Source organism: Aythya marila (genome assembly GCF_965140915.1).
Source record: "Aythya marila genome assembly, chromosome: 3".
In the NCBI taxonomy this organism is placed as follows: domain Eukaryota; kingdom Metazoa; phylum Chordata; class Aves; order Anseriformes; family Anatidae; genus Aythya; species Aythya marila.
This window is the reverse complement of record NC_139044.1, coordinates 35,099,882-35,113,739: the sequence shown is the minus strand read 5'-3', so window position 1 is coordinate 35,113,739 and position 13,858 is coordinate 35,099,882. Positions and strand designations below refer to the sequence as shown.

General features: G+C 39.9%; 1 protein-coding gene across 3 annotated transcripts in view; it reads right to left on the bottom strand.

Annotated features, from left to right (window-relative positions):
* DAAM2 (dishevelled associated activator of morphogenesis 2) overlaps nucleotides 1–13,858 on the bottom strand; it is a 171,690-nt gene that overhangs the window by 48,812 nt on the left and 109,020 nt on the right. For all 3 annotated transcript variants that reach the window (XM_082757200.1, XM_082757202.1, XM_082757201.1), the window contains 8 exons: nucleotides 11,039–11,149; nucleotides 9,921–10,024; nucleotides 7,642–7,708; nucleotides 6,346–6,463; nucleotides 4,648–4,786; nucleotides 3,127–3,185; nucleotides 2,525–2,709; nucleotides 1,306–1,623 (listed from right to left, as the gene is read on the bottom strand). In XM_082757200.1, the coding sequence (XP_082613326.1) occupies nucleotides 1,306–1,623; nucleotides 2,525–2,709; nucleotides 3,127–3,185; nucleotides 4,648–4,786; nucleotides 6,346–6,463; nucleotides 7,642–7,708; nucleotides 9,921–10,024; nucleotides 11,039–11,149 (1,101 nt within the window). The remainder of the gene's footprint in view (nucleotides 1–1,305; nucleotides 1,624–2,524; nucleotides 2,710–3,126; nucleotides 3,186–4,647; nucleotides 4,787–6,345; nucleotides 6,464–7,641; nucleotides 7,709–9,920; nucleotides 10,025–11,038; nucleotides 11,150–13,858) is intronic.

The window sequence follows — 13,858 nt, the reverse complement described above, 5'->3', positions numbered from 1 at the left end:
GGTACCCAAAGAACAAGACAAATGCAGCTCTACACCTCAACCTCTGCAATTTTGCAGGGACCTTACTAGGTCAAAATGCTAACACAAACACCCCAAAATGAAAACTCCTCCCTCTTATGTCCATTTTTCCATCTATTCTGCCTTCTTCAAAATACCACGTTTTACCTACCTCACCACCCAGGTCTTCAATTTTATTAGTACAGCTGCCTTCACTCCTAACCAGAGGGCAGGATAAGCCTAGAGTTACTGTACACTAAACAGAAACACCTGTGGCTCTCCCTTTTTCATATATATTCATATATATATACACATATATTAGTTATTATTTCTTTTTTTTCAGAGCACTAAGTCCCATGTTCTGCAAAGGAAAATAAATCCCCGTCTTTACATTCTCTCCCACACCCCCCACGTGGCCTTGACAGACAAGCACAGACGGTGCAGCAAATATTTCACTTCACTTTATTTTAAAGAAAAGGAGAGAGGGGGAGAGAGAATTCTTGTGGCATTCCAGAGGTCCCTGGACACTCATTCCAAATGCCTGAGTTGGGCCCTGGGTGAGTTTCAGTCTAAAAGAGAACCTGGGTTTCTAGGCAGCCATCCAAACTCAATACAGACACTTTTTTTCTTTGTAAATCAGTTAAAAAAATTAAGACCTAAAGAGAAAGGGAGAAAATGAAAAAAAAAATCAGGGAGAGAAGTGGAAGGGAGGTAAAGGCAACTAAGATAGCAGAATATGAGTGCAACAGGAGGAATCCAATTCCTCTGCTTTTATTTCCACTTCAGAGTTTTATTCTCAAGTGGCAAAACTGTAACCATGCAAGGAGAAGGGCAGCTAGCCTCATGGCCACGAGTGAATGGTGAGGAGAAACAGGCCACCTTTCTCTCCTTGGAGACTGCTCCTGTCAGGGTAGAGGAGGCTAGTTTGGAAGCTGGTCCTCACTGTGCTTTGCCTGCACTGGCTCTAACCGTCCCTTTCCCTGATGTGCAAGTGAGGGCAGTTCTGGCATACCAGCCCTGGAGATGTCCAGCTCTGGCTTACAACATTTAGTCCCACTGCAGCTATGCTGAACCACTGGTATGCTCAGTTCCACTGCAGCTCAACCTAACTGGCACCTTGGTCATGACAGGAGATGTGTTGTGCTGCTGCTGGAGAAGTGGGGAGGCTCCCTCAGGACAGTTACTGACTCCTACTGACTCAGCCTAAGGAAAGCCACAATATCACTGGCTTCAGTCACTATGGCATTAATTAACACTGATTCACACTTGGAAAGTTAATTAATTGCTGAGAGTACTGCAGCTTCTTACCTCACTCAGCTTAGCCCAGTTGAAGGATTTCAGTGGGTGTGAAGGCTGCGGGATAGATTTCTTCTTCAGGCTGGTGCCACTGCTGCTGAAGGTGGTTGTTGAAGGAGGGGGCACCCCCATACTGAAGAAGGGTGGTGCTCCTGGTGGGGGAGGAGGTCCTCCTGGAGGAGGTGGTGGAGCAGGAGGAGGGGGGCAGCTGGAGAAGGGCAGAGGAGGTGGCAGTGGGGGCAAATTCTCAGACATGAGAGAAGATGACAAAGCCAGTGGGCCACCTGGAGGAGGGGGTGGTGGGGGTGGGAAGGAAATACTGCCCCCGTGCTGGAAAAAAAACACAGAGAAAAAGAAAGCAAACGGTTTAAAAGGCACAATAACTCCATGTTGCCAGCTGATGTGATTTTATTACAAGTCTCAAAATATTTGATGTTTTCTTTAAAGCCTCCTGCACTCAAAGCCATGCAATAAAGGGAGGAATCTCAGCTTTCATTTAAGAGAAAGTTTCAAGTCCTTGAAGTTGTGGAGAAGAGCTTGAAAAAGGGAACCATAAATGGCTCAGAAAAACAGAAAGCTAGTAAAAGAAGCCAAAATGTATTATTTTCTCCTTATGTATGAAAAAAGAGAAAAGTTCAATCTTATGAACTTTTGAACTCCTGGGTTTTAAACCTTGGGTTTGAAAAACTGAATACCTGTCATTAGGCCCCACCAACACAAAGTGGGAGAGGGAGGAGGGAATTAATCTGCTTTTTGCAGTGTCTAACTTCAGGCCTGTGTCCTGGGAGTTGAAGCTCAGGCACACTACTGGAACAGGCAGGAAGAAGCAGATGCAAATGTCACTTCTGCAGAGCTCCAGGGTGGCACAGGCCCTCCTGAAGCACAATGGGAATCCTCTTTCGTCGCTAAATTTGCTTTCATATCTGGGAGATTTCTCTATATTCCACCAAAATATTCCTCCAATCAGGACCACCTCAGCAGTAAAAAGAGTGCCTAGAGGAGGACGTGTGCCTCAGCAGCTTCTACAGAGAGGGTGGCTGAAAAGAAGGAATGGAGCAGGCCATTCATTCATTACCCATTCTATACCACCAGCTCAGGGATTTTGGTCCAAACTGAAAGCTGAACAGCTTCTAAGTGTTCATCTTTGCAGCTGGCTAGATAATGTACTTTTGTTCATCATTCACTTGTTAGCAGGCTTTAAACAAGGTTGGGAAGAATCCCAGTCTCTTACCGAGAACTCATTAAGTTGAGCTACCAGGTCATTCATCTGGTCCCGGGTCTGGCGCAACTCCAAGGATTCCTTCTGCAGCTTATCCTTCATTTTGTTCAGTGTCTTCATCATTTCATCTTTCTCCTGGGTCTTCGTCTCACATTCCCGCTCCTTCTTCTCTAGCCTACTCATCAGCTCAGCATGATCTAGGAAGAACAGGTAAGTGGGGCTAATGAAATAAAGCTCATGGACAGTTCCCAAAGAAACGGAGGTTACACTGAAATAAAGTTGACAACTCTGTCAGTTCATCTGGGGACGTTTAATGAAAGTAGAGAAAAGAAAATGGAGTATGACTGTTCTGATGGTAATATTCAGTGACCAATAGAGCAACGCCCAAGTTTCACTTAGATTGTAAAATCACTTCACGTGAGGATTGAGGGAAGCACTATCCTATGAAGCAGATAAACTCATCCTAAGACGAAATATACTGTAAGGGACAAAGCAGGTTTAGTCCATGAAGGAAAACCTGGACAGCCAATTGTGCCTAGCTTTGTTGCCCACTGCTCTGTGACTGAATCATGCTCTTCCTCTCTTTCATCCCCAAACACAAAGGACACACTTACCTTTCCGAAACTTCTCTGCCTGATCCCTCCATTGCTTGACTTCATTTTCGTTCACCAGCCTGAAAGACGAAATCAGATCATTTAAATTTGTTCTGAGCTATCCAGCCTAAAAGGCAAGTGGCCATTGCGTGAAGTGATCAGCAAAAGACAACCTGGTGAATTTATGTTTAATCAGGATCATACCAGTGGTCAGTCTGGGTCCAAATACTGATCCTTATTGTAGTTAGCAGCTTATATTAAAAAGGTGATATCCTGTAGCTTGAAGTCCTAAAGAGGAATAAAGGAATGTCTGGGGGAAAAAAAATCCTGGCATTTCCATGTCTTCAGGTAATACCATCAAGGTCCCAAGGCTACTTATTTTGAAAGGCAGAAGTCATAGCTAAAATCATCCTGCCATGGGATACAAATTATCCTATCATTAATACAAGGCTGGATTGCCTTCCCTTTTTTTTTTTCCTTTTTTTTTTTTTTTTTCCCTTTTTCTATTTTTTTCTTCCTTAAGAGAAGGGAGGATGCTTATCTGTTGGGTAATATATCAGTAACAAGGCAATGCTCGTATCTCATACTGGCACAGCTATTTCCTATTACTGACAGAAAATATGCAGGGCATGCTGGAGACTGATTAGATACGCAAAATGAGTAGTAGTTATGAAAGTAGAAATGGAAGATCAGGCACAAGTTCTAGAATGGAGTCTGATATCCAGACAGACAGAAAGAGATCAGTACCGGTGTACTTTTCCACTATGAGAAACCAATTTTGATTTTGACTCATGCCTGTAACAGGATGGACTGTAGAATTTTTAGTACAGAAGAACTTGATTTCATCTGAGGCTTATGTTCTATAAAAATGCTCTACCCAGTAGATATTTCAGAAGGTTAATGGGCCATGAATTACCTGAGGTAGATGGATGGGATGGAGACTCCAAAAGTTTGGCTAAAAAAGGACTGTGAACAGGGAAGTAGAGATGAGAGCCAGCTAATGTAGCTAGACTTCTCAAATGATGCGCCCTATGGGAAAAAATAATGGTACAACCCTTGGCCAAGTCTGTGGGTGAACACATGCAGATGCTTTACTGAGAGGTAAAAGGTTTTATGTGCTAGATGGGGACTATTTTCAACTATTTCAAATCTTTCTAAACTACGTGCTCATTAATGAGGAATCAGATCTAAGTAGAAATGACAACATTTTGGGGAGAATATCAATGAAAGCTTTCATCAACATTTTGAAAGAAAAAGGAAAAATGAGATAGTTTTGTTATACTATCACTTTTTTTTTTTTCTCTGCTCTTCTAACTAATGTTAAAATAAATTAGAAACCAAAAGCAAGGAATTTGCTAGAAAATAACATCTGTTGAAGACATCATTAAAGGAAAATTTGGCTATAAGACTAGCAAGTCAACAAGAAGCTGTAAATTAACACAGGTAATTCTTCAGGTAAGATATTTTATTTCCAAAGTATCTGCATAGTTATCATATACTTACACCTTTATAAGAGAAACTAAAAATAATGCTGCAGCTTACATTTTAATTATATTTTTGACATTGAAGTTTTCCAGCGGAGCTATATCTGGATCATCTCCTCGTTCATCCTGCAGAACAATCTGTTGGAGTATTCTGTCCAACAGCTGCCATTGCTGAAAATTTCCTCCATTCCTCTTATCTGTATGGAAAATGACCAACCCATGAGAACTTCAATTTTCATGACAAAGTGCACAGATCTACTGACAAACTGGCATTCCTTCCTTTCTGGTTCCCATATTAATCTCTTATATAGTAAATTACAGTACACAGAACCTGACACTGACTTGAGGCTAGCAGATTATTTACAAACACTTGGCATATTAGAACAGCACATAACAAGCATGTGCAACTCTATGTCTGACTTGCATGTTCAGGCTGTGCAATCCTTTTGACAGACTAGCTCCAGCTTGCACTTTAGATGAATTCAGAATGGATTCTGTCATGATCATGATGGCTGTTACTCAGTAATTTATGGGGATTGATAGCTTTTTGCTTTGTTTTTTTTTATGCACCTAGGTAATATTGTGACCAAGCATTATAAAAACAATTAGATGTTCTATCTGCATACTCAGTTATTCAGTTGTCTGCAGATCAGTGAAACTCAACTGACACAAAAAGTTCATTCAAACATGATCAAAATGTGTTGAGAGAAAGAACAGAAACTGAACAAAATGGACTGATCCCATGGATGTCAAATAAAAGAGCCAGAGGAACATAAAATTCACTTTAGCTCCCTAAGCTACATAACCTAGACCTTAAATTATTTTAAATTGCTCCAGTACAATCCTGTCCTACCCTAGAAGGACTTAACTCTTCTGCCACCAAACACTCCAGGTCGATACCCAAAGCTCAAGTATTGTCTTAAATGGTAATAGCAAGGAGGCCACTGGGACAAACAACTGCTTGAATTTGTGCATGGCAGTTCTTAAACCTAATCAGTGCCTGAAAACATACCACACTACCTCCTGAAAAAGCTCACTTCATACTTCTTCCTAAAGTTGACTTCTTAGTTTGACTGTTCAAATATGGCTAAAAGTAACCAAAACCAGCCCCTGATACCTAACAGGATTAAGGCAAGTGGTTCTTATGTGAACTTGCTATGCTTTCATGCAGCTGCTACACTCTTGAAACATGACTGAATTACTTTATTACAGTTAACAAGTAGATTTCTATCACCTCTCTTGAAAACAAATGCCAATGTTATTTTTCAGTTTGAGTTAAGGAGCCCTCAGCTGACATTTTGCCACAAGATAGCAGCCCGAAGACTTATTGTGGAATTTCCCAGTGAAAGAACAGTTTTCAGTACTGTATTGTTTCACCAGAAAAATTCCTCACTGCATTTTGTTAACATTCAAAATGGTGTCTATTTCTGAGAATTCTCTGATCTGAAGCACAAGGGCTCTTTCTTTTTTAAAGCTCTTAATTTAAAGTCACTAAGAGCTCTGTCAGTGACTAACTGGAATGTCTCCAGCTACTTAGTTTTATTTGTAAGTGCAAAGAAGTCAAGCTGCTGCTTTAAGTATTGCACAAAATCTGCTGGGTGGGATCAGTGCAAGATACTAAGTCCCTTAGGCACTGCCAAGTTCTGAATGGAGGACAAAAGCAGTGTGTGTCCTGGTAACTGTGACCCTGCACCCATGCCAAAACTTCACCCATTTCTGCAACACCCCTTCCTCTGGAAAACTGTGATGTACTCACATGGCATCTGCAAGCAGTGCTGGAGGATGGATAACAAATAGGGATAGGCATCTGTGTGCTTCAATCTTTTCTTGATCAATTCAAACATCTGAGAGGCACTTTTTGTATCAATGTGGATCTGAAATGAGGAAAGGCAGTGCAAGGACAAGTCAGAGAAAAAACATGCACAGTGAAAGAAAGCCTGACTAACTGTGAAAGGTCAGACCAACATGGAGACAGCAACTGGACCTCTGCAGTCTCTTGCAATGTCCAGCTATAATCTCAGTGAGGAGCTTGTACATGGGTCTCTGAGATATGCATTAACCTACTCCAGAACAGAAAAAGATCCCCAAGGCAAAGGGTTAGAAAGGTGGTTAGAAAGTCACATAGAGCCACCAAGACACCTAGAGCTGTCCTGAAGCAAGCAAAATAAATAAATAAATAAGATACCCCATCACTCAAAGTGTCCAAGATCAGACTGGGTGGGGCTTTGAGCAACACAGATTCATAGAATGGTTTGGGTTGGAAGGGACCTTAAAGATCATTTAATTCCAACCCCCCTGGTCTAGTGAAAGATGCTTGTTGCTGCCCATTGCAAGGAAGTTGGACTAAGTAATCTTTAAAGGTTCCTTCCAACCCAAACCATCCAATGATTCTATGAGAATTTTTGGGTCCAAGGAGTTGGTGGCATAAATAATAGACAATAAGCAGGGAAGGATTAATTGTTCTGTATCAGTGTTTGGCAGGAACTGATTCAAAAAAAGAGGAAACTACAACTGTTCTGGATCCTACAGCCCCTTACTGTTGCTAGAGGTTGTAGAAACTGTTCTTGTTTTATGATCATCTCAAACTCCACCCATTCTAAAGTACTGATTCTCTCCACAGTCTCTGAGGTGGCAGTATTCAGGAGTTTCCTGTGATCTATTGGGAAAAGCATCAAAAATGAGCCCAAGTCCTGTAAAGAACCCATACTCCTGTAATAGAGATGTCTGAAATTAGAATGCATCTTGATCGTTAGGACTGAAAACATGCCTAACAGTGTTGATAACCACCTCTGCTCCTGAACCTTCGGCTAAACAAAATAAAGAAGGCTTTGTGAAAGGCATTGCAGAAGCCCTGTCTGTGATCATTGTTTTAATTGCTCATAGATCAGAGATCACCTACATGCTACATGAGAAATGGTGAAAACAAGAGTACCAGCCACCCTCAGCACCAAAGCCAATCATTGCTTTCAGGGAACACAAGGGGAAGTTGCATCAAAGATACTAAAAAGATGTTCAGCCTTGGCAAGTTCAGGTACACCATAGAAAATCTTACCAGGTCAAACCGCTTGGCAAGTTCCAGGTCGTCTTCATTTCTGACCATTTCAAAGAAATCTAAGTGCCTAAGAGAAAATAGAAAAAGAAAACCAAAAACCACCAATGGTCATGGCATAATTCAGACTTAAACTAAGTGTGCCACCATAGAAGAAGCAACACTTGGAAGTTGGCAAGCCTTTCTTACATAAAATGTTGGAACATGTATGCAAAGCAACCCATGGGGGCCAATAACAGGCCAAAAGAAATGATCAGCTGCGGTCAAAATGTACTTTAACCCTTGTGCTAAGTCACTGTGTTGAAGTAAGTGTCTAAAAATAAACATACAATTGAAAAAGGATATTCCACTTGTGATTAATGCAATGCCTACATTGGTAATACATTCTAGAAAGTCCACCCCATACTTGTTAACTAGACAACATTAGCTGCATCTAGAAAGTCCATGCCATGTCAGGCAACATTAACAAGCGGTTTCGTTTATGTGGTGGAGTAGAGATGTATTCAGTGGATTAGTTAAAGATCCCTTCCAACCCAAACCATTCTATGATTGTGTGATAAACAGCAGAGTTTGCAGCTGTCTTTCCATTTACCTATTAAGCACAACAGCATGCTTCTGGTGGGATCTGGGGGACCTGGTGAGAGATGCAGTTGACGAAGGCATATGGACTTATCTTTCACAGAGATCAGAGCACAGCAGATGCTGTGGAAAAAGGCTGTGGCACATCTCCTTTTCTTGGCTTGGCATACAGCCTACATAATCTAGACATCTGGGATCCTCTCAAACCCCTGTATCAGTCTCATCACTATAACTTGTAAGATCCACAAGTTCCTAAAATCTTAAGTTCTTTCTATACGTCCTGGTTACTAGCCAAAAGAACAGGGAGTCATACAGAACAGATCCTTTTCTTGGTTATAATGTTGTAGACAAAAACCAACATTACTTGTTCCAGCTTTTCAGCAAACACAGGCACAAAACTGTATGTAATCTTTCCCTGTAGCATTAATAGATAGATACAAGCCTCCCCCTGCTCAAAGATACGAGGTCCTTCTTCGTAATAGGCAGTTGGTGCTAACCTCATGCTTATGCAGAATCCCAGAAGCACTATATGCTCCATCACCCTATAGCAACTCCTAACAGTGGATATTTGAGAAAACGGTCCCTTGAAAGCTGCAGACATAGGCCTGATTAGTATTTTTTCATCATATACTTCGGCAAACTTGACATTCCCACCTAGAAAGTCCTAGATACCTACAGATCAGCCCTGCTCTGTAGAAAGAGGCTTGAAGTAGCAGACAGTAAGGGACAGCAACACACTTGCCAGCAAGTATAATCTGATAGCAGGTCTGTCCCTCTCCACAGAGCTTAATGTGGTCACAGGAGAAGACAGACTTCCATGGCTGCCTGCTTTTACACTTTAAAACATTTCATTTTGTTAAGCAAATAGATTTTACCGGGCTCCCCAATAGTTCATTGGGTCTTTTAGCTTCTTGAGATGTCTTAGTCAAATTGCTCAGATTGCCTACTCTGGGATAATTTCAGCATGTGGCTTTGTGAAAGATTTAAATGTAAGGTCATTAACAGTTTCAATTACTGTGGCAAAATATGGAACTGCTAGTGACCTTAACATGGGTCACCAGTAAAGTGGAGTTTCAGTGAAGAAAACATTTATCTGTAGCACAGTAATTTGAAGGTGCCATTCAACGTTAAATTTTGCACAGTAACAAAGACATTTAAAATAGCTACCTGTTTTCCTCTTTTGTCTGCTTGGCATCTCTACCCCTTTGTCCACCATAGGTTCCTTTTCTCTTACAGTTGTGCTAGTGCTACTGTTTGGAGGGTTATGTTACAAAATAGATCATAAAAATGAGTGAGGTTAAAGAAAAATCTTGGAAACCCAGAACCTGCATGATGTCCACACATACTCAATCTCAATGAAATCAATGAACTGGTTTATTTCCCTCCAACCAGGACAGGCTTTTGTTACACTTTTGCTATACAAGAAAAGAATTACAACATTTATTTTTTCATTCTGGTTGTCATCCTCAGCTTAGAATAAAAACAATTCATGAAATCCTTGTCACAGCCACTTCCAGTTTAGCATGTGTGTTTCCTACTTCATCTGCTGATTTTAATTTTAAGGACAAATCTCCTTTTTGTCTTTAAAGGGAGACAGTTATAGGGAGAGACAGAGACAACTTTGTGCTTAAATCTGAAACCCAAATATAGGAGATCAATGTTTCTCTCTGCTGATAAATGACAGTTCTCAGAAAATGTCTTACCTGTCAAGTGTTGCATTCTCATGTCCTCTTAGCTTGTCAATAACAGGCTGAATTCCCAGCATTAGAAATTCATATCGTAGGTGTAATCGGAACTCCAAATTGTCCTTATAAAGTGGGGGAAAACAAGTTACATGGTTCCAGAAGCTTTTAATCACACTAAAAAAAAATTGCTTAAATCCTTAATATTTCCTTTCTTAATAACCTCTATCCTGACACCAAATACACACGATGATTACAGGATTCTAGTAAAGTAAGTAAAAAAATTAAAGTCTTTGCCTCTGTTTCTCTTAAAAATACTGTCCTCCTGTATCTACAATGAATTCTGCAAGGCCAGTTACAATGATAGCACACTTCATGTTCCAAAAAGAGCAAAAGTTATGAGTGCTTGCCTTGCTAGTCAATTAGAGATCTACCTTCTGTTTACAGATGCACAGAACTACAGTTCATCCTCACATTTTTTATAGATATTTGTCATAAATTCACCATATACTCTGCTAAATGACACCTACTCAGTAGGACTTTAGAGGGCTGTTGCAGATACAGCCAAATACACTCCCAGAAAGAGCTCTTACAAGATTGTTGTCTACTGTGGTTTAACCAGAAAAAAAAAAAAAAAGGAAAAAAAAAGTGAAAGTAACACTTCTAGTGAAACAAAATCAGCTTAAACTATTCTCCAGACACAAAAGAAAGAGTTGCTAATGAATGAAAAACAACAAACTGACTTTGCTGAAAGCCTTTGACGTTTTTAAATTAAGATGTTTTGAGTTTGGCTTTGAGTCAAAACATATTAACATTTCAAAACATTTCAGAAGGTAAACCAAGATGGTTTCTAAAAGACTGATATGAAAAAGGTAAATGCTTTGCAGTTCTTAAAAAAATAACAAAACCGAAAACCACAATCATTTCAGTGAGGTATGTTATATTAGAAGAATTAGAAGAGACGGGGGAATGAAATAATATGAAGACATTGTAGGACTGAACTTAACAATTAAGCATTACTTTACACAAACTATATATGCTCAGGAACACAAGATTTGTGACATAATCTGCTAGCCTTATCCAAGGTAAATTAATTCAAGCATGACATTTGAGATGGATTTTCTAGGGCAGTGACTCACCTCACCAGCCCCAGCATTCAGAACAGCATTGATAAAGGACATGATAGCTGTTTTGAGATTTACTTCATCTCTATATCGCCCCATGCTTCGGTCTAGCTCATTCAACAATGTCTGAAACAGAACAATAGATTAGGTTAGATGATACAATCTAATTCCTTAGACCATTTTGCATACTGCTCCTGGGACCTGCAAATAGTCATCTGATTTGCTATACACTTGCTTAAATAAATAACTTTTTTTTTCAGGCAAGATTGTTAACAGTCTTGGCCATGCCACAATAACTAAAGAAGAATAGTGATAGGAATAAAATGCCCACATGATCCTAATTTAAAAAAAAAAAAAAAAAAAAAGTTTTTTAAAACAAGCTATTTGAGAAAAAGCAGATGCCCTTTACAGTTCCTGCCAACATGATCTAAGAAAGAAACAGAATGATATCTGTCCTTATCAGTTAACTCTATGGGGAATATGATGAGGAGTTTATACATGCAGAAAGCATGTTCCTTCACTTACAACCATTTCACATGAAGTAGACAATTACCTGCCTCTTGGTAAGCTCCTTTTAAGGATTTTCAAATAATAGGAATATCCCCAGGTCCACACTTATTGCAGCTTAAAGGTGAATTACAGAGCTCAAGTGGAAGTGCAGTTAAATTCATATTTCCTTATTACCCCTATTAACCAAATAGCAGGGGTATTTAGCACTCAGGGAATATTTAGTACAGAAATACTGTTGGTCTAATCTCTACATATATATAGATGGGTCATCATAATCTTGTGAACACCAAGAGAAAGAACAGAGGAGAAAAAAGCAAAACACTAGGCAAATAATGTTGGTAGCCTATGCACTATGCAGTCAATTTAGAACTGCACTGATTTAATTCCAACTGAATATTTACTGAAGAGGTTATACGTAAGAACTGATTAGCCACAGAAGCAACTCTACTTATAGCTTTGTGCTGATGATTGTGCATCTTCTCTTCAGGATCTTCTCTGATCAGTTCATAATTCTAAGGATGATTTTCCTTACTGGAAGAGTAACAAATTCCACTTGAGCTCTGTCAATTCAATTGTATGGATCTCATTCCAGCGTTAATAATAAACACACCACACTGATGTTTGTTTTGCTGATGCACTAGAAAAGTTGGAATTCTTTTTACTCTTCCCAAGAAGTTCTGACCATAAAGGGAGAATGGAGACAGAGGTAACTTCTTAGTGTTCAGCTCAGCAGATCCATCTAAGTAACATCTTGAAGCTATGATGCCGAGTAAAGAAGTTCATTTTCCTTTAGTTAGTCTTCTGTTCCTGGCTACTGAAAGTGTTCATTCATAGCAAAATCTTTCCCATGCTAGTCATCAGTTTCATAGGTCTATCTTGCTTCCTGTAGAAAATGGACATCACCATTATCCTATGCCTGGGGAAAAGGCATCCCCTGAGGAAAGAAATCCTTCCTGTCTTCATGTGAATCCTTTGTTTGTTTTTGTGCAAAAATATTTTGATCTATCCTACAATGCTACTGACAGCTGTCCTTATATCTGAGCACAGTTTGTTTGACTTCACTATCAAGCTTGCTTGATTTCATAAACTCCTTTTTCCTGCATCTTCTGAATTGGCCAGATGGCACCTGTGTATGTCCGTTCTCCTGGAATTTAAGCTTCCACCATGTCCATGATTTCCCAATAGTCATGTTATGACCAAACAGCAAGCCTTCCCCCAAGCTTGTTAGCAGTGGGAATGAGTCTTACATAAAAATACAAGAAATGGCCTGATGTCAGACTGATGGTCAATCCAATCCACGTCTGATAATGGCAATAGGATACTAATTAAGCAGTCTTTAACTCACCCCCCACGTCCCCAGTTTTACTCTTCAACTTGCAAAATAAGCAGAAGTGAAACAAATGAGAGTAGTTCTGTTACTGTCGGATTTGACACCAAAATACAAAGCATACATGTCTTGGAATAATTTAAACAGTCATAACTATAAAAGCATCAAAACAAATGAATGTTTTGCTGGTTTTCTTCAGAGGCCTCATTCCTACCATACATTCTTAAAGACGTTTCAGAGCACACTAGAATCTATACAACAACGTGCATGACAGCATCAAGAGGATGAAGGATGTTAGCTAAAGTTTTCTATCTCCTATTTCAGAAGGCTGAAGTAGGAGCAGAACACAGGGGCAAGGGGGCAAGCCAAAGAGCAAGAGTAACAAAAGCTCTAGCCTGTAATATACTCATTGAAGAACAGCGCATCCTCATGTGGTTGTTCAGCTCTAGAAGGAAACACTACGAGGTCAGGCAATTCCTAAAGATCAGATTCTACGCCCACACTATGGCCAAATTCCAGTATCTCTAACCCTTTGCAAATGTCTGACGTTCAAGTCTTCACTTGAACATTTTCTGTGAAAAAGATTTCACCACGCCTCTTGGCAGCCAATTCTGTGGCCTAATTGATCTTATGGTTGTAAAGGTTTTTCCTACTATTTAAGCAAAACTTTCCTCACTTAATCCTATTATTCCTCATCACTGACATCCAGTAAGATTTCATTCAATCTACAGCAAACCTCAAAAGGCTTTGGATGAGCCCCGAGGGGCAGAAGCAACTCAAGTGGGAATACAGGGTTTTAATTTGTTCCTTTTTAGTTCCTCTACTACATTTCCAAATTGATCAGATTTCTCTCTACACAACATGCTCTGTACTGATGGTGCTTAATGCAAACCAGGCAATGGGGCTCTGGAAGGAATGTTTCTAATCTCCACCTTTTCGACCGACAATATCAAGCTTCCTTTACTCCTTCACCTTAAGCTTTACAATTTCTAGTAGCA